At 34.2% G+C, this 25,319-nt stretch overlaps 1 protein-coding gene across 1 annotated transcript in view; it reads left to right on the top strand.

Annotated features, from left to right (window-relative positions):
* The first annotated feature begins 1,065 nt into the window (after positions 1-1,065).
* LOC150096971 (sodium-coupled neutral amino acid transporter 7-like) overlaps positions 1,066-25,319 on the top strand; it is a 188,645-nt gene continuing 164,391 nt past the window's right edge. Inside the window, exons 1-2 of the mRNA XM_090408104.1 lie at positions 1,066-1,195; positions 10,826-11,505. Coding sequence (XP_090264230.1) covers positions 11,274-11,505 — 232 coding nt within the window. The 5' untranslated portion in view covers positions 1,066-1,195; positions 10,826-11,273. The remainder of the gene's footprint in view (positions 1,196-10,825; positions 11,506-25,319) is intronic.

The raw sequence follows: 25,319 nt of genomic DNA, 5'->3' as shown, positions 1-25,319 counted from the left end.
AATTAATTTTAAATTAATTTACTCTAATTAATTATTAGTTCTATATTAATTAATTGTAAATTAATTTTTACATTTGTAACCAATTTCATGTGATGATGGATTCTTAGCTAGTAATAATCTGTTGGGAAAAAAAATCATATTTATTTCTTTTTATTGTAATCTTCCCCTCATCTTGTCTGGTGATTGTTTAATCGCAAAAATTGAAAACATATGAAAACCGTTATTATAATTTCAACAGAATATCTTCTTTTAGAAGGTTTTTCTTAATGTGGTCTCTGCCTTTGGGATCAACCTTGGAACTTTGTCCCTCATGTTATCCCTTAAAAGCGATCTGATTTATTACTTTCGGTATCTTGGATGTGATCACGTGTTGGCAACTGGCGCTTGAACTTTAGCAATATAGACTGTCAAGGTTTCTCTATTATAAGTATTAACAACGGGTGATTTATTAAGCTGAAATTTGCTATTTTTATGCCGATTGCTGATGTGAAGCAATTACGTAAGCATCTGAATGTAAATAATGTCTCGGCACTATTAATAAAATAATTCATAAAAATATGCAGTTTGCTAATGTATATATTATTAAATACATAACATACATAATTTATTGTAACTTATTTTACATGGAATTTAAGAATGGTTTAGACTTCGCTAGTTTCTCTTTAAAATAATATATTTTCAACATTTTATTAATGAATAAAATAAATCCTCTGTACTTTTTTTATTCTCCGAAAGGAGGACACGACACTTCTTAGCCCTAACTCATTGGCAATCAGTTGGCAGACGATCTCCATGTTTTTTATCGCAGTTGTTTTTGAACTGTAGCCAACTTAGGGGTGGGGGTGGGGGTGGGGGGATTCATCTCCGTTGTTAGAAAAAGTGTATTCCAAAGCGCTTTATTAAGATTAAGTAGTTATTGTCGCTGATGTACATGGCTGTAATATTAATTGAGCTCCATAAATGGTTACACAACTTGAGGGAACCTGATTGAGCACTTTGCACTCAGTTAAAATTAAGCAGCAGTGTTGTTTACTTTCATGATTTTTGCTATTTTCAGTTTCAGACTTCTTTTTTTATAATTTTAGATGTGAATAATCTCAAGCAGTTTTTTTTTTTTTCTCTGCAGGCCTTCTAAAGATAAAACCAAAGGGGAAAAAAGGCTCATAATAACAAATGCCATTCGAAGGACTTTCAGGTAAATTATTATTGCAATGTGTGTGTTATTTTTATGCTTCACTTCATTAACGCCCGATTTTTTTTCCTGTTTACTTTTCCCCCTTTAATATAATTAAATGCAGATACTTGAAAATTGTTATTGAATTTTTAAATTGGTCTGGTAGACTTCTTTAACATCCATCAGTGATAGCGTTTATGAAAAGATTCATTTGCTGTTCACATAATTAACAATTTTGAAGTCTTGCTTCATGCCCACTGCTTTCGAAATACTGAAATCTAGAACAGCTCTCCACCTTCTTTTATTCTACCTTTTGTTTTCTTCCTTTCTGATATGATGAGTTTTCTGTATTGTTAATAAAAGTCTAGCTAGCCTTCTTTCATTTTGTATTACTCCTGTTGTCTACAGGTAAAGTGGAAAAGAGAAGATTCTAAAAATCGTAACCATGACAGAGCAACTGATCACACATTATATTTGTCAAAAATTATATTCAATGTCATCTAGATTTAAATCATTCAAAAAAATATCCGATTAGAATGCTCTTCTTCCAATGTGGACAAAACTTTCCAAAAAAAAAAAAATGAACCATGTAAATCAGAAAACCATTGCCTATAAGCAATCGATAAATATATACCCTTTGGCAAATATGACTGCCTTGGTATCGAAAGAATCAAAGTTGAACTAGTATATACTGGAGAAAGGGCATAAAGTTTGATAAGCTATCATTTTTCTGCATAAATAGTAGTGATAAAGCTGGGGGGGGGGGGGAAGCCGGAGAAAGGAAAATGGATACATCTTTACCGTGACAAGACGAGATCGTCAAATGGAGAAAGAAAGTCCAGCTTGTTCTTTGCCATATAACCTTGTATTGCAAAATATACCTGGTTAAAATAATAACTGGGGATTATTATTCCGATCTTTTAACCAGACTAGATGAAAAAATTCGTGAGAAAAGACCCGGTTTGCAGAAGAAAAAAATCACCTTTCATCAGGACAATGGACTTGCTCACAAAGGTGTTTTGGCAATGGGAAAATTAAGGGATCTGCATTATGAATTGTTGAAACATCCACCCTAGTCCCCAGATTTGGCTCCCTCTGACTTCTATCTCTTCCCAAAACTAAAAATCTTCCTCGCTGGTCAGTGTTTTTCTTCGAATCAAGAAGTGATTGCAGCTCTAGAGGGGTATTTTGCAGATCTTACTGAGAACCACTACAGGGACGGGATAATGGCGCTGGGGCATCGCTGGAATAAATGTATTAGTCGTAAGGGAGATTATGTTGAAAAATAAAAATAACTTTGAAATTATAAATTCGTTGTTTCATTGTTAGGCCGAGAACTTTTCAGACCACCCTCGTATGTCACACTTGACTTCATTTGTTACATCTGTAAACTGTTAATAATCACTTTAAAGAAAAATTACTACTATTCGCTGGTGATTTGGTTTCATCATCGCTGGAGGATTTGCTGACCGTTTGGTTGATTGACTTGAACAATATTTCTTGAACTATCTTTCAGTATCTTTTAAAATGTGATACGTTAGAACTTCAGTGTTTGAGGGAGATTTGAAACATCATTAACTTAGTCGTAATAAACTGACTGGTCAGCATATTTGTCGAAGGACTATTCATTAATGTTGAAATCATCTCTGCAGCAATGGAAATCGTTCACCTGAATGACTCAACGAATGCGTTAAGGAAATTTGCACGGATAGCTAAAAGGAAGAACTATAAGGAGGAGAATTGTCTCAGTCCTTTAAACCATGAGAAGTGGTGTTATGAATATACCAGAGATGGAAATTGTGAAACTGAACCTTTTTACCTGAACTTGAAATTAAGGTAGTTAAAGTATTCGCCATTGGGCTGGTTGTCTAATACATTGCATGCACTAGCTTATGAAAGATATTTGATTATGTTTTATAATACAGGAAACAGTTGTATCTGGACTGGAACTTTTTGGCTCATGGTGGATTAGCAGCTGCTACTAATATGGATGTCTTGCTCACCAGTTAATTGGACGCGGTGCAATACGTCTCTCTCTATTCCATCATTCGTCTTTCATCAGTGACCAAATCGTACAGTACGAGTCCATTTGCATAAAATTTCGGTTTCTGTTTTAAAATTAAAAAAAAAAAAACGACTGTCAGATTGAAGTGAAAAAAGAGCTTATTTGTTAATTTAGATTTTATTTTCTAATATTAGTCAAAAGAGTTATTTAAAATAGTAAGTAAGCAGAAGTCCTGACATTTTTTGCCATCATTTGTTATTATGAAAGAAAATAAGTTCCAAATGTATACGATTTACCTTATATCAAAGAACTTTTCTTAAGATTTAATTTTTTGTTCCCGTTTACATTGCTCTATTGAGAAAATTGTTATGGCTTATTGGCAGATTTTATCAAAATATTACTCGAACAAATGGAAAATGTATTATATTTAAATTTATTGTCCATAGATAATGTAGTTAACTTTTCCGCATTCTGAGAAACAAACTATAAAATAAATACTGTTACCAAAAACAACTCATCAGAAAAAACTGTAGATTATACGCATTTGCCATTGTTTCAATTCCTCCCACAAAATATACTTTTAAAAGTCTGAATACCGGATTTCTTACATAATTACAAATTTTACATAATATTTGTTGATATTGCTATAAATTTAAAAAAAAAGTGTTTGTTTTTATTTTTTTAATATGGATTGAAGTATAATACAGAATTCAATTCTTTATTTGTATTTTATAACGGACTGCAGTTTTGCTATTGTATATGGATGATTCGGTTCGAATTAATCGAATTCATCGACAATTAAAATCACTCATTGCTGGATGTCAGTGAATTTGATTATGTACTCATAGAAGAGTTTCTACAACAAGTCTCTCCCCCCCCCCCTCCTCTCTCTCTCTCATTTCGTCACGTTATACATATACAGAATCGATGGGTGAAACACAGGTGGCATTACAAAACGCGGAGCGAAAATACTAACTGCAAATCGTATGCTGAGCGTTGATGCGGTCCCAACCCTTGCACAGAAGAGGAAAGGTTAAGTGAAGAAAACGCTTATTATAAAGTGCTATGAAATATACAATGTCAAAACACAGGTGGAGAAAATTTAAAAGCACAATATCTCGCTACCTCATCGTAAACGATAATAATAATAATAATAATAATAAATCCTGTCTGCCTGTAATGATCCTTCTGTCAACACGAGAAAGTTTTAGTGTTCTATTTTTTTTTTTCTAATAGTGATGGACAAATATTTGTATTTAGGCTTATACGTGACAATGAATTAATCATACTTTTCCCCACCTTTATCCCCCACAGCAACGAACTAACCATAACACTTATCGAGACAATACCGTGGGCAAACAATTTTTAATCCTGAATGCCTGATATTATTGTACACGACAAAGTACGTCTGTAATTAATGAGTTTACATTAAAAGTGACATTTTATTAAAGCACACATAAATCAAAACAGTTAGCCTTATATAATGAAGCAATAATCATTATCCGAAATGCCTTTTATCACGGTGCATGAATTTAGAATCCCATTGAGTAAGTTTCTAAAAATTTTAATTGATATCTCAGTTTCAGTAACTGTTCAGGTGGCTTTTCACATACAGAATGTACACTCAATTATAGGGACGGCCCTGTTTGGTCGTGTAACAATACTACTACGTGCTACTGCAAGATTACAGCATTTAAAATTAATTGTGGTGACGTCATTAAAATATTGAGACGTGATAGTTAGACCACAAACTAACAGAAGGGGACTGGAAAATGTTGAAAAAATCGTGTATTCATCCAGTATATATATGTATATCGATGAATTATCGCAACCAGCAGTTTTGAACGCTCACACTGCAGAAGTTTGTGCAAGAACATCTTATCAAATGCCATAGTCCCGGTTTCAATGGATGCGTTTAAGTGTGAAGTAAAGATGCTTCTCTCGGTTTCGAAGAGTACTTCTTATTCTAGGTGCTGGGAAAAATAAACATCAAATGTTATATTGCCATTCTGGACAATTCGGTGTTCTTACGCTGTGGTAGTTACGCGCTGTGGGAAGTCCAGTTTAGTATTATCATGATAATGCAACATGTCATATTTCAAGAACTGTGACGATCGACATGATTTGAGAAATTGGAATACAAAGATTAGATTGGTGAACACAGTCCCAATCCAAACCCTATAAAGCATCTCTGGTCAGCTCCTGCCTGGACTCATTTCACGAGTTTAGGCCAGGAGGCCTGTTTCCGTCTCGGTCCAATATTTCATTGGTTTACCTCTTTCTTCGATCCTTTAGTTCATCACCTTCCTTGATATTCTGTTCTATGTCATTCATTTTAGATGCTCTTTCCATCTGGTTCTTTATTTTTCTGTTGTTTCCATTATTGATGTTTGGTTTAGTCCTTTCAGTTAGAACTCATCAGTTGAAAACAGATTAACATGTCAAACTTCCTTACGACTAACAAGTTCAACTTCACAACAAAAACTGACTCCTGTTTTGTCAAGGAATAGACCAAAATACCATGTTCGCTTAAACAGAAAATCCACCCAAGAGAGTGACATCTAGATTCTTCAAAGGTGGATCAAACGCACATTGAGATAAAAATTTAGGAAACTGTCGAAAACGTTTTGCAACAAAATGTATATTCGGTGTGCCCTAATTTAACAGTGAACTCAGACTGCATTTATAATTGAGCTGCTGGATACAGTAAAGATGTGATATATGAAATACAAAATATTTTTCGTCGGTTTAATTAAATTTTAATGATAAAATTTAAAATTAAAATTAAATTGTATTAATTAAACCTGTTATTTATAATTTATTTTAATTAACTAAGCCATGGACAACTAAATTTTTTTATAAGAATTTCTCTCTCTCTCTTTCCTATCAGAGTGCTTCGGAAGCTGGGAGATCTTTTAAGTTCTTAGTATGCTCTTTATTACCATAATATTCATTTGTTACATAATTTGTTGCTCGTACAGTCCCAAGTTAATTCCATCATAAGATTGTGAGCTTGTGCACAGATTCCATATAGAAAATTTTATATTGTTTATGTTATGTATGCAGATATTTTTGAAATATTTATTAGTCAATAATTAGTAAAATAAAATATAAAGTTTGATCATAAAAGTGATGATAAACAGGAGCGGACTGGATCACTTTTTAAGCATTTTTATAGCAATTCCACACAAAAGGATGCGAATTCTGTAATACGAATATTATGCAGAGTTGAGAGAATGGGTTAGAGAAAGGCAATTAATTTCTTTAACAACATAAGTGTAGTGATATTTCCCTTATCCATCAACAGGTTTATATTAGACCCATGAGAGAGCATTCATTGCTCTACTTGAATCATACAGAGGTGGAAGACTTCTTTATTCCGTTAAATAGCAAACCTACCAGAGAATTAACAGACTATGCAATAACCTCATAGCCTTCATTTCTCATGCCTTAATTCCAAAACATCTAACCTATGTGAGTTCTCGGGCGCCTTTTTCACTGCGGAGTTTTGGTGTTCCTCCCGATTTACGCGATCTTATATGAACGCTGATATAAAGAAAATGAGACATCCTCGTGGAGTTTCCAATGAAAATTTAAATCAGAGGAATCATATTGTCATGTCCAATCTGGAGAAGAAAAGTTTTGGACAGACAGAGTTGGAGACAACAAATTCAGGAGGCTAAGGCTCGATATGGATTCTAGAACCATAGGAGGAAGAGGGAGGAGGGAGAAGAAAAAAGAAATCAGAAGAATAACAAAAAAAAAAAAAATAATAATAAATAAAGTAAATAGAAACTTTCAACCCACTATCGAATAAAATATCATTCGTATCAGATTAAAAAAGATATTGAAATGAGCATTCAGAGATCAGTCAGTCCTTAAACCATAGCTAACTGCACTTGAAAAATCACTAGAAAGGGTTCACCGTGTCTTTAACGAGATTCGAACCTCGATCTTTTCAATCAAAGCAATCAGCTGTCCACAGAACCAGGGAATGAAACCCTTTTATTGGATAAAAAGACGACAGCAGAAAAAAAAAAAAAAAAAAAAAAACTGAGAACTACAAACTATTATATTTTATTCAAAAAAATAAATAAAACCATAACGTAATTTTATATTTTATTAAAACTTCACTTATCAGCAACGAGTTTTCTCTTCTCTCTTTATTGAGTTCAGATTTTTGTTAAGATAATCTAAAAGAAACAACAAATAAAACGGTCTGATACAAATATTGGTCTTGCACACAACTTAGCACGCAGTTCGTATACGAAAGTAGGTGTGTCTGTTTCATGAAACACACGATACGGGGTCAGTAGTAACGAGATTCTAAGCTTGATACTTTGCTTTTAATTTGTATTTACATTTCTTTCTTGTTTTGTGATTTTAATATTGCCAAACACGCTACATTATTAAAAATAAAGGAAATATGAGAATAAATAATGTTTGACTCTTCCTCCCATTTTACTAATCCTGCAAAATGCACGCCGTACAGTTTTTGATCCCTACTGTCTTAATATATATATATATTAGCAGAATTGATTTGGGTTATAAATTAATGAAAATAAATAGAAATGTGGTAATTTTTCACTCAGTATAACCCTTTTATCTCATAAGAAGCTCCAAACAATTAGAATAAACAAACATGATGGTGGATTTAGGCCAATAATCGGATAAACAATCTTCATTTATATCATTATCACTATTCGGGGGGGGGGGGAAGAATCGAGATACGCAACCCTTTTGAAAACGCATCTATGTAGTATAATGACAGTGGAGTGTAATTCAAAATATTGATCTCAACGATGACAAAATATAGGGGACGATTTCTGAGACCACTTTTTGATTCCAGTCCGCCCCTGATGATGGGTATCAATAATACATAAAAAATATGATAACGTTCCAAAAAAAAAAAAAAAAAAAACTCACTTAATTGGTTCGATCTACCAACAGAATATTTACAGTTTCTAAACGTCACCGTATATCAGACTCGAACATATGATCAAGAGGTATCTAATGTTTGCCTTATCTGTCGTTTACATAGTGGAAGAAACTTGGCTTACTGTCTAAGACAGCAAATAAGCAAGTAATCTGTGGTTAAAAAGCAATGTGTAAAATCTTCGACTTATGCAATAAACCGTTTTAAGATTTTACGGTTTTAAGACAGTATGTGTCCAATTCCTACTCAACCTCCTACTGAGATTGGACTATTTATGCAAATTGGGAAATTCACATATTTTGTGACATCATTAACTGAAAGTTAATTCATATGACTGAAGATGCGAGCCAAAAATATTTCACAAAACTGAAAAAGTGGTCAAATTAGTTACGGAACAATACTCTGATGGCAACGTTTGCTTGCCAAGATGACAGTGCATGTGAAATGTGGTAAATGGGATCAGAATCTTTGAATATTATATTTGCCGTGGCTTACTCAATCACCCAAGTATTTGAGACGTGAAATGGAAAATATTTTCCATCTCATTCGAGGTTCATGGAGGTTCTCATTCATGGAGTTAAATCTCACAAATCCCCTTCGCACAAATCCTGAATCCACAAATGATCACACATCTGTTCTAACAAAATGAGTAGATCGCCATTTAATAAATTGGCAACCCCCCCTCCACCTCACGTGCCCGTTCGATCTTTACAGACTTTGTATCTTGTATCTGAGCTATAATTCGAACTTAAAGCTACCGAACAACTTATTAATTCATGATTCTAATAAGTGACCAGTGATATGAGATTTCTGCCTGTGTTTGCATAGTTAGTTTCTTTATGTTGATCAAAACATTAACGTATTTCTAGCAGTAGTAAAAATCCTACAATTCTTTAGATGTTTTTTATTATATTATATAAACACAGGATTATAACTCGAAAGCATAAAAGCCAATCACTTAAGCGATTACAGCCATAAGTAATCATTCTGATGCTGGTTATTTATATTCCTTTTTATTGTGTGATGAACCCTGACTCTCAAATAATATTCGCTGGAACGCCGTGAAAGTATAAGGATGCTATCTTCCTCTTCTCTCTGTTTTTTTTTTTTCTTGGAACGCTATTTGATTATCGTAATGCAATGTGGTGAGAAATTTTAAAAACAGAAATTGATTTTTTTTTTTTTTTTAAAGTGTGTATATGTACCATACTTCAATAATGTGGTGGGCAATGTATGTATATGTGATGTATGGTGGGCAATGTGTACAGCATATTAATATGTTAAATGTTTATTTTATTTCATGTTTGGAGAAAATGTCTCACGAAGAAGTGTATATATTATGAACAATATGTGGAGCGAGTTATACTTGCCAGTCTGGAGTTCCAGAAGGCATAAAATACCTTAATATTTCGTGCCAAGGAACATGTATTCATCTTTATCTTCGACTTTGTACAATCAAAATTGTCCGATTGAAAATATTTGTTCAACTGATAATGAAAATTGAGACACGGTTGATCAGGCATACAAAGAACCCGGATATGACACATCGTTGGGGACTTGATTATTTTAGTAACTGCATTATTCAAATTAGAAAACAAATTAGTACATTACTCAATTAAAATAATTTAAATTATATAACCATATTATTTTATTAAAATTCGAATCTAATTTAATAAAATATTTTATTGATAGATTATTATTACTTTAAAAATGCGAAACTAGTCATTATAAACCAATATATAAAATTATAAATTTTTATGATTTCGTGATTACTATTTAAATGACTCCCAAATAATAACTTCTTTCACCCTTAAATATTAGTTAATAATCTGCAGTTTATTTAATAAATTGAAACTATATATTTCAATGTTCACTTAAATTGAGTATGAGGATTTCGATGCACTTTGAATATGTTAGAGATTTATGGAACAAATTAGGTATGTTAAACATAACACTGGTGTTATATATATTTGATTGCTTTTTATATTATGTCAACTAACTTTCATGTGTTATGTTTTCAATTATTAATGAAATTTATTCTTAGCACCAGCAAGGCATTGCTTCATCCTAAACACCGCAATTAATTTGGGATTTCAGTATAAAATTAATATGAACAAGTGGAATATAGATCTAGTCCGGTGTTGAGGAAGCTCGTGATAATTTTTAATCAATAATCAGACAGCCCATCAGTATTAATGGTCCTGAATGAAACGTAAAACTTTAAATGATGCAATTAAAAAATAAAAAAAAAAAGTTGAGATTCTAGTCTCCTTTCCTCCCCCAACAAAGTCTGTAACTTAAGTGTGAGTGTAAACACGTTAGACAGGCCCCATCGGCTCTTCGTTTCTGAAAATCCCAGTCCCCTCCACAAGGACTACTTGATGCGTATCTGTCCACATGCGCTCTTTTTTCTTCCCTCTTCTATTTTGTCCTACTCGTAAACAAAAAAGTAATCTTTCTTTGCCCATAGCGTGTATCAGCATCGAATAAACTCTGGGTCAGTACGACTTGGTGCAGACTGGAGGTCGTAGGTCTGCCTGATGTTTATGCCATTTAGCTTTCTGAATGGTTCGATTCCCCCAGGAAGCAGCCTTGAAAAACCTGGTGCTGAGAGCCCGTAACCTTGTCAACAATAAACCGGTCACGTGACATTTTCGAATGTCCAAGCTAGCCGTCAGAGGTCAGTAGCGAAGGCACCGATTTCTTATAGTCGTTTTAGGTTCGAAGCGGAGACATTCAAAAGAGGAAAGAGGAACGTCCTGATTACGGACGCACGACAGCGTCGCGATCGCACGTGTCGACCTTGTGCCCAGGCCGTTGATCGAGTACGCAGCGTCAAGGACTCGCCTGTGGGTTTGGCTTCTCTTTGGAAAGCTGAAAGCACAGAAGAAAACAGAATAAACTCGAAGGTTAAACTGCATCCCTTCGGCCTCTTTTAGCCACGGTGACGTGCGGAGGCCTTTCCTACATCATTGGGGACTGTTCCTCTAGTGGTCACCCTATGCACTAAGATCAACCCAAAAAATAGGTAGGGGAAAAGTTAGCAGACAGGTAGAGCAACACTTTCTCGGCAACCGCCTTCATTCAACTACCCTCGCACGCGTGTTTGTGTGCGTCTCGCTTGGCCGGCGGGTGTGCTCTCGCCTCCGAGCTGAAACATGGCTTCCACCTTCATCCACGAAAGTTTCAGTAGCAGTGTGGACTTTCCTACATACATTCCTTGGCAGACCCTTTCATCAGATTTATCGGATAAACTGAAACATGGATCCATAAGAATCAACCGTAGCAATAAAGTGGAGTATGCCACCATCCAAGAGGAAGGAACTCCGCTATTGGAGGAACGAGCCGCCGAAAAGGTTGCACCAGTCATAACACCAGCCGTCCGTGCAGGTAAGCAAATTTTAATTTTTTTTTATTATTTTTTTTCACGCAGTACTTTTTTATATTGTATTAATCTTGTTTTATTATCAAATAAATGCATACTTCATAAATTAGGAAAAATAGATAAATAATAAACGAAGCTGTACTAATGTTAGCTGTTTTTAATGTGTGTATGTATATATATAAGTTAAAATACTTAATAATAAAAGAAAAGTTTTGATTTTTAAGGAGAAATTAAATGTCTTCACAATTTTATAAGGTTTTATTCCCTTGAAAAGCTTATTTGTCGAAGTTAGCAACCAAATATATTATTTCCATTATAGATTACGGGGTACTTCTTTAAGTATCTTGTGTACAATAAATTTAATTATAAATTACAATTATTATATAAATATATTATAATATAATTTATTTTATTTTCAATGAACGTTTTTAAAACTTAATACACTAGCTTTTATAATTAATTAATTTACTATGAAAAACTAAAATATCAAAATTTCAAGACTGCTTCTCTATTAAGAGCGAACTATTTTTTTTTAATAGTCTGAGGACCATTATTATTCAGAAATAATATTTTATAATACATAATTAAAATAGTTTTTATATAAAATAAGCATTTCATAATCTTTTTTAACTTATTTAGTTGTATTCTTAAGTCAATTGTTATACGCTGTTTTTTTTTTCCTTAAATTCTAGACAAATATTACAAAAATATCCCATTTTAGAATAACATTTCTTCAATTACGAATTCACTTATTACATTGGTTTCTTCTATTGAGTTGAATGAATTTGAGAGTTGACTGTACCCGAAGAATTCTACTCTTATGCCTGATTTCTACTTTAAAAATTACAAACCCTTGTTTCCATGGTCATGGGTTTCCTTCTCTACAGAACTTTTCAACGACCTCCACATATATAATAATCACCGTCAAATAAAGATAACTTCCAGTAGATAAAAACCGAAATCAAAAAACGCGTGACGTTATACAACCCATTCGTTTACCAAATTAGAGAAGTGGAAGCAGTTAGAATACAAACTACATATATTAAATATTCAAAATCATGGATATAAAATGCTAAATAATGCAGTGGATGTAGTAGGAGTGGTGAACAGTTCATGCTTAGTGGTGATAGCGTTCGAACCCTAGTTTTGTGCCCTCCAGTTACATTGAAATCATTAATATTAGCTTCATAGTTTGCACTCAGCTAGAATGTCATAACCTCCAGCACAGTCTTCATTGCTTATTCACGAGGCTTCGCAAATTTTTCCATTAATTCTCGTGATACAATTACACCTGTAATTTCATGCTGATTTCGCCAGGTGGGTGATGGTCACAATACGCGGTTGAGTTAACCTGTTGAACAGTGAGCTGTACTTTTTTTTTTTTTTTTTTTTTTTTGGAAAAGCGAGATGTATCTTGATAAATCTCTTGAGGATCATTTGTTTCACATGAAAGACTATAGTAGTTTCCGTCTGCAAAATTAATGCAGTTGCGTCTCTGTTTTCAACCGTCCCCCTAATGATAAAGGGACAGAAAAAATATTCGACATCTTCTACACTTCAATAATACTTCATTACATGTAGAAGATGGATACGCTAATTGGCAAAATTGTATCACTTTAGCGTTTGTTAATTGGTATATAAAATGAGAGTCTGTTTTAAAACACACAAACTATACCACGACAGAAAATGATGTCGAAATATTTCTAGCACAATATGTTTTGTCCCCAGGCTATGAGTATTACATGTATTAGCAGTCAGTTCAGTAGCGCATTATTTTGGCCGGTATGTTCAGCTTATATCGACAAGGTTTCCACAAGAGAAAGCTGGTATTTTAAATGCACACCTTTTTCATACTAAATTGGTGATATTTACCTAAGATCGTTGCCCACCTCTTTTAGTGTTGCGTACATAAACCCATTCATCCTGTTCTAACTAGTAGCTGTCAAGATGACTATAGTTCAATAAGAACAAAAAAAAAAAAAGAAAAAAAAAAGTTGTGTTGTTTATGATTCGCAAAATTCGAGTCCGTGATTCGAATACAACAAGAATTTTTAAGTAGATCCCTTAGTCTAATCCATCTGATGATAAATGGATGAAACTGGTTTAAGCAATTTTAAAGGATTGCACTGGTGAGAAACATAAGTCTACAGGACGCAAAATATCTGTGAATGCCTATTTCCCCGATACGTAGCTCCGTAGTTCTAGTCACTTCACACGTGAACTAGAATTCCTTCTAGGACACCAAGAGTGTTTTATAAGGACTTTTCAGCTGAAGGTGAGTTCTCTGGTCTCATACAGAAGAATTCTCTCCATCTCGGAAACTTAGTTTTTTCTATAGGTGGTTGGATAGAAAAGATCCAATACCCTAGTTTATTTCCTTGGAAGAGTAACGTAAGGGGTAAGGCGCACACACTACAGGCGATATTTCGCTATAAGATTTAAATTAGTAACGCTGTACTCCGAAAATGTTCAATTTCACAATATGATGCTCACACTAGACCATCGGTTAAAATATTTGTGACTACTGTGCTGATTTTATTATTTTTTAAATATTTACCGACGTTTAAAAAACCAGCATTCTTTCTTTTGTCGAAATCCTGTATATAGTATAACACTGATAGCACAGAGAGATAGCATCTCTGATGAGACTACATATCCCTGTCATTCTGGAACGCTTCATTAAGGGGAAAAAATCGCATTATACTGCAGACAGTGAATTCCAGGACCAGATTTAAGATCATATAAACCAGGTGGCCATATGGAATAAGTTTCCATGGCGCAGTCGTCAGAGTGTCGCAAATTTTTGTCCTTCATTTGAAGGGAAAAAAAAAAAAAAAAAAACAGTTTCGCATCCGGACATTGGGCAGGGGGGAACCATTAAAGGACGTTTTCAGTTGAAAGGGAGTTAGCCGATCATACGAAAGTAGCAGGATTTTCATCCGCTAAACAAGCAAACACATTTCAGAGAATACACGCTAGTAAGAGATAATTAATATCCACCTTGACTGCTTCGACTTAAGCCAAAAACCAAACCAAGCATCGAGCACTCTCATTGAGGAAGAATAGGCACGTAATATATCTGATTGGACGGTAGAGATACTTTGGAGATACTTCTCGCCTAAGGAGCTGGTTTTGGATGATTCGATCATATTGCTAAAACTCCAGTGCTTAATGATGACAAATGGCCGTCTGAATGATAGTCCTCTTATAGGAATAAAAAAAAAAGATTGTAGAGACTACACTCATTTCATATTTCTTAAATTTGTTTTTTAAAAGCAGATTCTCTAAGAAAAGGCGAAGGCAAAAAAAAAAATAATAAATAAAAAAACTGAATGTTAGATAGCAGTAATACAAACTAATATATATATATATATATATATATATATATATATATATATATATATATATATATATATAAAAATCCAGCTGAAACAAATAAGAATTTGAATAACTTTAGAAATATGCTTAATCTCTTTAAAACATATAGCTAATATTAGAAAACGTTTTTTTCTAACTTTTCCAAATAAAGAAACTTCCAGTCTTTTATTGCACGAGAGGTTTCTTATTTTGCAAAAAAAAAAAAAAAAAAAAAACTTTTTTATGTGCTAACATTAGGAAAAGAGGTTCTGTAGCTCAGTTGGTTCGATGGAGTCTGTTGGTTGGAAAGACGGGTTCATCTAGTCTAACGCGAAGAACCTTTTATCAGGTTATCAAAGGCGATTTGTCCGGCTTCGTACGAAGGTGGAAGTTTCGCCTGCTGAAAACACCGAAGCCGACCCCGTGAACACACACATATATAGACATAGAATATGCTGAACAAGGAAGGCGGAAACCATCTTAGTTCTGTAACAATTTTCTATAATGTAACATTACTACCTCACCAACCATTGGATTGAGAAAACACACACACACACACACACACACACACACACACACACACACACACACACACACACACACACACACACACACGATTTACAATACAAATGCGTAAAATATAAATCGCTACATAACACCACCATGGAGTCCATACACCACATTAACATAGTATATTTATTAACTGCGTATGCTCTATGTTCGATTTGCTAGTTTCGTGGGACAAAAATCATGGTACCGGAAGAAAAAATCTGTTACGTATGAAATCGACAAACTCACTTTCAGTTGAAAAGGCCATATATTGAGATTCTTGTCATGACAAAAATCGAATCCAGGTTTTTTTTTTTTTTTTTCATTCGAAGGGTGTATGTCTCGTCGTTCTTTAACCTGCTCTACAGAGACGCTGTACATCTTAAACATATACAATTTAAATATTGCAAAGATTATAAATTTTAAACATTAAATCATCACTGAAGGAATGAAAACTGTAGGTAAAAATATCGCAAATTTTGTACCTACGCTATCTAATTATAACACTAAAAATTGTTATATGGATTTATATGTAAAACGGTGTTTGTCAAGCAGCAAGAACTCGGAGACCCAAACATGTTTTCTATAAAAGGACAACGTGCTCTGTGACACATCTTATTTCTTCATTAACCACCTACCGTTCTATCAATTAATAAGCTTGCAATTTTATAATTAATAAGAAATCCAAAGCCACAAGCTGTAATTAAATAGTCTGTAAACAGTTTTTAGCAAACAATTGAGTAATACTTGTCTAGACTACCAGTTCTGTGGAGACCGGTTACTATCGCTATTTATAAGTTAAATACGAACTGTTTCAGATATTTTAGTTGTTTATAGTTAAAAAAAAAAGATGGGTGGGGGAGAGAAGGATTGTGGATGATAAGGTCGTGAAAATTTCTTTTATATTGTTATTTTCTTTAGTTGCTTAACAAGATTAACAATTAAGTATAAGAAGCATTTTTGGATGTTTTTTTATTATTCATTATTCTACAACTAAAAAGTTTTAGAAGTAGACTGTTTCTTTTAGTGTTACAAATTTCTCTGGCTCTGTATGAGGAAACATCATTTGTTATTATTATTCTGAAGACAGCCTGATACTACAGATAACAGAAACTCTGAGCGAAATACCACAGAATGTTCTTCCCAGCCTTATGTGCGTGTTTCAGGGAGCAATAAAAATGACAGAGGAGAAAGCAAATTACCTAAGTTTTGTGATACTGGAGGTACTATTTTAGTATGTAATTACAAGAAATAATGGGTCTCGACTCGAATTTTAAGAAAGTAAAGTCATCGGCCCCATTCATAAGTTATCAACTCTTTGTGACAATAAGCTCAGGATCTATTATACTATATTTTTGATGGCATTTGGTGACCAAGAACAGGAGGGATTAAATATCTGAAAAGTAACATTGTATCAAATAGGAATCTCCCTGGAAAAAAAAAAAAAAAGAATGGGTATCAAAGACTGGAATTTCGCGTGCGTTTTGCAGCATAATTTATAAAGCAGGAATACTTGAGTGGCTAATAGGAATCAAAACAGTTTATATGTACATATTCATTGTATACATAACTGATTCAATTTCCCTTTCCCCACCTATCGATATTGTCATGTCAGCCAGTGTATGTCTCACTGTTCATTTATAATCTCATTCGTTGTTACCCTGTGATCAGTTTTGCATTAAAAATAATTAAAAGCTATATTTTAACCGTTTACTTGAAACACAGAAATCTGCTAAAATATGTTTTGTGTAAATTTTATGTACCGTATGCTTGGGAAGTTGTGCTTTTAGACAAAGTAAAGAGTGACAGAAATGTTAAACAAAGGTATAAATTTTTTTTTTATCTTGTCATTGCTGAAATCATATGAATAATTCATTTAGAATTTTAATTTGAACAGCAATGAGGTAAATAATAACTGACACGTAAAGTTTTTTTTTTGGGGGGGGGGGAGGTTAACGGTTTCCTGAAGAGGGTACACAAGTGAGAATTGGATATTGTAAGGATATCAATTTTACGATCCACTTGTATAAAAAAAAAACAATGTCGTAAAATGTTATGACCTACAATGTTTGTTTGCTGGACCATACATAAAACTCCAGATTAAGGTTATCATTGGTTGAACTTGATATCAAGAAACCGTACACCGAAATAACTTATGTATTTCAGAAATTCTTTAAAAGGACAAAAAGTGCAGGCATAGAAGTTTATACTTATTTTATCAATAAGAAAGACACTAATGGGATCAACTTGTGAAAGAGACTGCACTACAAAACGTTTCTTTCATCAAACTTTATAGTGGATACCATTGTCTTCCTGGGAACCTATGAGCGAGTATACTCACTTGCGACCAGAGAAGTGTGCACTGTGTGATACAATAATCTTTCTCCGCGTTGGTTGCTCTTTTCTCATTTTTTTTTTTTTTATATATATATATATATTTGGATTGTTACATGGATTTGGTAGGACAGTCTAGAACACGTTAAGAGTTCCATGGTTTATTCATTCTTATGGAGTATTGTCTACTTGTCTTTGATTCAGCTATCCCTGTTATCTTTGCGATTACCTGAAATTTTTTTTGTTTCTCAACATCTCAGAGGAACTCATCAGTAGTGAGCTAACGGTTTTGAGTGATAACGTTACCTTCTCTCTTCTTGATCTTTGGTGAACAACCTGCGCTGCAGTTTGACGGCTATTTGTTTTCCCTACTGTTTCCGTATTGGGGTATAGCATAATCACGTAAACGAAACAAAAGTACATATCAAATAAAAAATTGATTATTTTTAAAACTGTATTACAAAATGTCAAGATTTTATAGAAATACAGAATTCTGCTAGGAATTGATTTGTTTTTAAAGTAGTCAGGAATTTAGAACTCCGTTATGTGAAGATGATGCCCATCGTATCAAAATAACTTGTTTCTGTGCTGAATTTTTTATGTAAGGATTTCTCTCCCCCTTTCCATACACAAATAATTTTCAGACAAACTGTTGATACTCAGAATATCGTGCTTAGAAACTAATAAATTTATCGACTTTTTCATTCAAGAGGTTGCATTGAAACTGTGGAAATACTTGTGGCTGACAACATGCGTGAGATAATGTAAACGTTTTCGTCTTACTTACCATAACAGAGTTCTAAATTCCTGACTACTTTAAAAGCAAATCATTTCCTAGCAGGAATCTGTATTTTTGTAAACTCTTGACATTCTACTATAATAAATATGAAATTTGTGTTTTCTGGCTGCAGAAGTGTGTGATTTTTTTTTTTTTTAGTTTAAGAAATATTTTAGTGGATAAGTGTTTGATTTTATTAACTGATCGATATCTTGTTTTGTAGTGGGGGATGGATAGAAAACACTTGCTTTTGCCATTTGGATGGGTTTCTAGTGGCGCCATCTAGTATCAACTCGAAGCATTCTTTCCTTTGAATCTGGTTTATTACCTTACCAAGATGCCATTGAAGAATGGTGGTATAAATACCCATCAGAACTTTTTTCTTTTTCTATTAACGACCCAATCTTTGAAAGAGCTCCCTGTGAAAAAACTGATGTGGCCTAAATAACATAATCGTCATTAAACAGGATGTGTATCTTGTTTCTCTCCTAATTAATCCAATTATGTATTACTAGGCTGAACTTCTATACCATTCGGTAAATATTGGCAGCTGCGAATAGTATCTGATCACTGAATATTTCAGTTTTCAAATGAATCCTTTCATGCATTGAGTTAACAATTCAATGAACAATCCACTGCCAAATACTGAACCAGAACTGTTCCATGATGATCTATCAGTAGATATTTGCGGTAGTTATAAATTTTTATTTTTTTTCTATTGTATAAAATGTTCTGCGCATGATCCAAAACTTGGCTGAAATCATTTGCGTATTTAGCATATCAACCAACACGATGCTGAAACAGTCCAAAGGATAATGTGTTGCATTCGTTTAACATGTGGGAAATAAAAGTGGTCTCATAACCAGAACTCGGATAAGATTAAGTAAATTCAGTGTATTATAACCGAAACCTTTTTTCGTTGGTCGGATTTTAAACTTGCATTGCATTATCTAAAAGAAATGCTTGCTTTTAGTGTTTCGAAAAATCTACTACATGTACGTCTTATCCCAGTTTTTAGTCAAATATAATGAATTAGACCGATCATAACCCATGGGGTCGACATTTATGTTGATTTAAAATAGCCCTTACACCCCCCCCCCCCTCAACTGGATACACGATCCTCACTCAACTACGTATCTACTGTATATTCTGGCGTCACTGACTGAACTTTCTGGCTTTTATAGCATGTGTGCGTGTATGCGCGCGCGCTCCCGCAATTCAAAGTTTATCCAACATGGTTGCATTTCTTAAACGGTGGTATCAGACAGTATCTTGATTTCAGCCTTGAATGGTTGACCTGCCGATGAAAGAAAGATTTGATTTTGATAAGACTCGTAATGAGTGTAATAATGCTCAGATTTCAGGATTCTTGTACTACGGGAAATCTCTCTCTCTCATATATATGGATGGATGGATGGATGTGTGAGTAAAAAAAAATAAAAATAAAATATATATATATTATGTGTGTGTGTAAATATATATATATGTAAATAAGTTTTTTTACCTTGGGAATAATGTACAGGGTGTTCGGGATAAATTTGACAGTTTCGTAAGGAAAAAGAAAATCTTCTTTGTATCTATTAAATTTAATGAATTGACAAAAAAACATTACAGGCAGAGTTAATTACAATACTATCAACAAGATTTACTCAAAATAACCACCATTAGCATCGATCACAGCTTCAATTCTGCTTCGGAACCTCGAACAAGCTGATGCTACAGTCTCCCTGGGAAGGGCCGCAAAAACTGTTTTAATTTTATCCATTAACTGGGCTTTTGTATTACTGGAAGTGCGATTGGTGTCTTTTTCAACTGCGCCCCATACAAAATAATCCATGGGGTTAAGGTCTGGGGAGTTTGGAGGCCAAACATTTGGACTGGTGAAGTCGTAGAAATTTTCAGACAACCATTTTTGACTTTTCCCAGAGGTGTGGCAAGGGGCCGAATCCTGCTGCCATACATACGGCCTACCATTGGCTACCTTTGTTATCCAGGGCTTGACTACAGTTAGCAACTCCACGAACAAAGCCCGAATTCCAATGCCAGGGTTCTTCAATACCTGTTCCTGCAGATTTGCGAGGAATTCTGCTGTACGAACGCAATCAGATCGTCTGCTAGGGATCTTTCTTCTTGCTACATCCTCGTAGTCACCATTGCAAGTCTCTAGTTCATGCCTGATTGTTTTTATTGTATTCAGGGAGCATTGGGCAGCAGTCGTAATATCCTTATTTTGATGGCGGGCACGAATCATCATGATACAAGTTATTCTCTTCCATGATTCAGGTGGGTTCCAGCTATCCATCCTTTCTGACATCTTGTATATGAATGAAGAAGGGTCCAAACTTTTAAATGAAGAGAAGTGTGTGTTAAGACATGTAACTTACGGAAAAATATAATTAATTATAAATATGTCAAATTTATCCCGAACACCCTGTATATTAGGGTTATCAAGTAATTTTATAAACTTGGTTATTTTACTCCTAATCTCAAGTAAGCAAACAGTTAAGTTTGCGCCTGAACGTAGTTCAAGTCTAAAGGTGGTGCAACACCAGGGCAACTCATTGTAAAGGTGGGTAAAGCTCTGATCACTATTCTTAGTATTTTCCATAACGTAAAGCACCTCTCACTAAGAGATGTATACTGTAATGCATTATGGGTGGGGTCACTATCTAGACCGGTTTCAACCTTTTTTGAGGTCGCCTCAGTGAGTAGCTAGACCCTAAATACCAAGGTTTTAGTAATACAGAGCCTTATCAACTTTACCTATACAAGTTGCTACAAGGTGTTTTTATTTTGAATAAGAATCTTTGGAGGAGATATAGATGTAAATAAGTAAAAAACTTATTTACATCTATATAGATATAGAGATATAGATGTAAAAACTTATTAGTCGATTCTTAATCTTATCGTAATCAGCTATTCTAGATCTTCATGACCAAGTACAGTTGTTCAGGACATCGTAAGAATTCGCTCCTCTAACATATTTCGGGTATAATAAACAATTCCCATTAAACATTACTTCCATTGCTTTAGTGTTTTTGATTACTGCTGACTTTTGTTCCCTTAACTTGATCGTATCAGGAATCAGTGGTGGCATAGAATATCTTATCGGATATTCTTTCCATTTTGTTTAAAAGTTATTAGCTGTTAATAAAAGGTGTTCAGCTGTTCTTTCTTAATCACTTCGAAAAATAACTTTACATATGTCCAAGATTTGAATGTAACTGAGTTAAACATTAAATTTAATACAAAATAGATGCAGATTTAGTAGATGAAGTTTCTTCCACAGTTACTATGAGTAAAAAATTCGATCATTGACTGGCCTTGATCTGAGCGATCCAATCCGTACGTTTTCATTACTAAATGGGAAGGGAGCGAAATCTTGTGACATTTTTTCTGATTCCATAATGGTAGATTACCAGAAAAAAAAAAGTATTTGCTTATCAACAAAGATGTGTTGATAAGCAAATGGTGAAATTTCAACTGGTCTCTGAGTTACTCGATTTCTGGTGCAGGCAAGTAGGGATTTTCCCCCCAGAAAAACTGGGATGTTTAATCTCGCATCTCAGAAGAATCGACCGTAGAACTCTCACCACTTCAGTAATATACCAGTTAGGGATCATGATTAAGAGTTGGCGGCAAATCTTTTCCATAATCTCTCTCTCTCTCTCTCTCTCTCTGTCTGTCTGTCTGTGTGTGTGTGTCTCTTAGTTATGGGTTCAGACAAGAATGCAGAGCTGCTACCACCGACTTCTAAAAGATTAATTAAAGGTGTTCCACTTCTGTATAAAAAGCGTTTGCGAAATTATTTTTATTTTAAAGAGCGATTCAAGAGTTTGCAATCTGTAAATATTTCCATTACACCCAAATAGACTAAGGCAAAATTATCCTACTCCTTGCTTGGCGATAGTTACTTAAAATGTGATTCTAAACCGTGTTTTTTAACCTTTAGTAATTCGAGGGCCTATTTTATTTTATCTGCTTCTTATACCTCATTTGGATTTACTAATTCACATATTCTCAGTCCTACCTACTGAAATAATTTTTTAAAAAAGTTTAAAATTTTAAAATTTAAATGAAAAACGTGTTCATGAAAATTAGTTCCTCAAATTGTCCTATTGTACTAAACACGATCTCTTATTTTATTTGAGAAATCAAACTTACTTTAAAGGCTTTATTGAAAGTAACTAAATAGCTTTATCACATGACTGTTACCGTGATTTCGGCATGTATGAACTGAAATATTAGCTATGGGGAAGTGTGGTTGATTAATAAGTCTGGAAACTTAAAAATACAGTAGGTTACTGCCATAATGGAAGAATTAATTTGCATTTGCTCGTTTGGTCTAATGATCTGATGTGATGACGTTGAAAGGGGGGGGGGATTCATGTGATTTAAAGCCCAAGAAAGTTCAAAGACAAGTTAATAGTACCTTGCTGTTTGGAAATTTATTTTTAAGGACGTTGTGAAATTATCAGTAATTTCAACCTTCCTTTCCTAATGGTTGTAGCCTATCGCAAATGCAACATATTTGAAATTCCTAAATCCAGTAATCTCCATATCATGTGATGGTAATTTAGGAATGAAAGTTCAATCACCAAGGTTGAGCGTTCACCTATATAATCTCTTAAAAGGGTTCAATTACATCTCGTGACTCCTCTTGAAGAGTTACCTGCATTAATGACAACGAACTTGGAGAAATCGAGTACCTAGTAAATGTTCTGCGTCCGGAATGAGCTCGAACCACAAATCGATTGGGAAAGAAAATAATCATGGTCAAGAGTACCAACGATAGCTGTTTTATCTTCCTGCTATATGTGATGCTAATGTTATCACGCCGAAATGACCTTGATGCAAGTTGTTTACCCATCCAACTGTGGTGTTACTATGCCGACTACGGTGTAGTTAGTTATTATGCATGACTTTTAATCAGGACTCATCACATATGTATATATTAACAACTGTTATTATACTGTATAGTTATGTGTGGATGTTTTTAAAATTTAAAAGAAACAATTTTGGAAAGAAAAAAAAATCGCGTTTAAAATACGATCATCTGTTGCAGTTAGTACTTTAGTACGATCCTGGAAAGTTTATTTGAAATCACGAACACTCAATATTCTACATCCATGTAGTCATTGAACTGTAGCAAGCATGAACCGGGATGCTACCATCAAATTAACTGCAAGGAAAGTCCTCAGTATTTAAATGAAGCAGGCTTTGAAATACACACGAGCGTCTCAAGAAATAAAAGTACAGTAGATGGATTAAGAATAAAACTATTAAAGTGAGATTGATAAAATATTACTTCCCTTAGAAGGGATAATAGCAAGTAAACCTGCTAAAGGAACTGCCGCAAAGAACTGAAGTCCAAAATTAACTTTCTCATCAATGTATAGTATGCAAGTTCACAATTAGTGATTTCAATATTTTAGAGCTTGCATACTATAGCTTAATGGGAGCGTTAATTTTGGACTTCAAGACGTCGTCAGCTATCGCGCGGACACTGCACAATTTTATTTTATCTAGCACATGAACACTTAGTGACTACATCACTAAGTATTCATGTGCTACATAAAGTACAACTTTGTGATTAACTGAATCATCACTCTTTACGCCTCCCCCCACTAATTAAGGATAACGTGTGCATTTTGCCAAGTCATCGACTGACATAGCAAACATCTTGAACAGACTGATCCATACTGACCATACCTCTACTTTGAAAATATCTCCCTGCTACAGCCACCTCCCCATCTCTCCCTGCACCACTTTCTCTAGATTAGTTTCAAAATAATCTAGAGAAAGTTTTCATTTTCATTTTCTTTCTCCCTCCGCGTTTCTTTCTCAAGACAGCGCTGCACATTTTAAAGAACTCTATTGCAAATTGCTCGTGTCTCCCTGTTTTATCACCTTATTTTATAATTTTCGTTCTACAAACTTTGACTCATTGCTTCATTAGCCTTTATATTTTTTTTTCTTCAAATTTCACTTCTAGATAACTTCCCCTCTCGCAACCTCCCCCACCTCAAAAAAAAAAAAAAAAAAAAAAAAAATGCAACGCAGATTTTCAGCACAATGAACTGCAACCATGATGATTTGTCTTCATAATATTGTCCCACATACGGCGAAGAGAGGATGACATGTTCACGAGGTCGTACTCGGGGATGTGCTGATGTCCTTTCAAATGAAACAGTACCTTCTAAACGCGTGGTTCCTGCGTCATCGGTCAGCAGTGGAAGCTTACTAAGCTCAAGCTTAGTAAGCTTCCATCATTATTACCAAATTGAGCTTACTAAGCTTAAGCTCAATTTGGTAATAATGATGCCCTTGGATTGAAAAGACCCGGTTGGGATCATGTCTACGACGCAAAGAACCCTTAGGTTCTTTGCGTCGTAGACATTGCGACTGAAAGCGAGTTAGCCTGTTTCATGCATAGATGGAAGGGTTCTCCTTTAAACAACTCGGATTCTTCATCCAGAAAAACACAATTCAACAAGCTGGCAGTGGAAGCCCAGAAGTAAGCAGTTAAAATTCCCTCTAAAGCTTGAATGAGCATTTTGGGATTTAATGAAATGAAATTTCATTAAATATTAAGCCTTTTTTCTTTAACCATAAACTGAAGTTGGCGAGCCTATGGACCGCCCTTCTTCTGAGTATAGATGTTTTCTTTTCCGTGCTAAAATATATATGGGTTTGACGCAATAGAGTTTCAGTTTATTTAGAAGGAATTTATTTATAAACAATGTTAATGTTTCTCTGTTAGTGGTATTTGTATGCAGCAGGACTTAATGGTGACTTTAC

This window comes from Typopeltis vanoorti, chromosome 18 (genome assembly GCF_054136105.1).
Source record: "Typopeltis vanoorti isolate ZY-2024b chromosome 18, IOZ_Tvanoo_1.0, whole genome shotgun sequence".
NCBI lineage: Eukaryota > Metazoa > Arthropoda > Arachnida > Uropygi > Thelyphonidae > Typopeltis > Typopeltis vanoorti.
The sequence above is the reverse complement of the archived record's forward strand: the minus strand, read 5'-3'. Positions and strand labels throughout refer to the sequence as shown.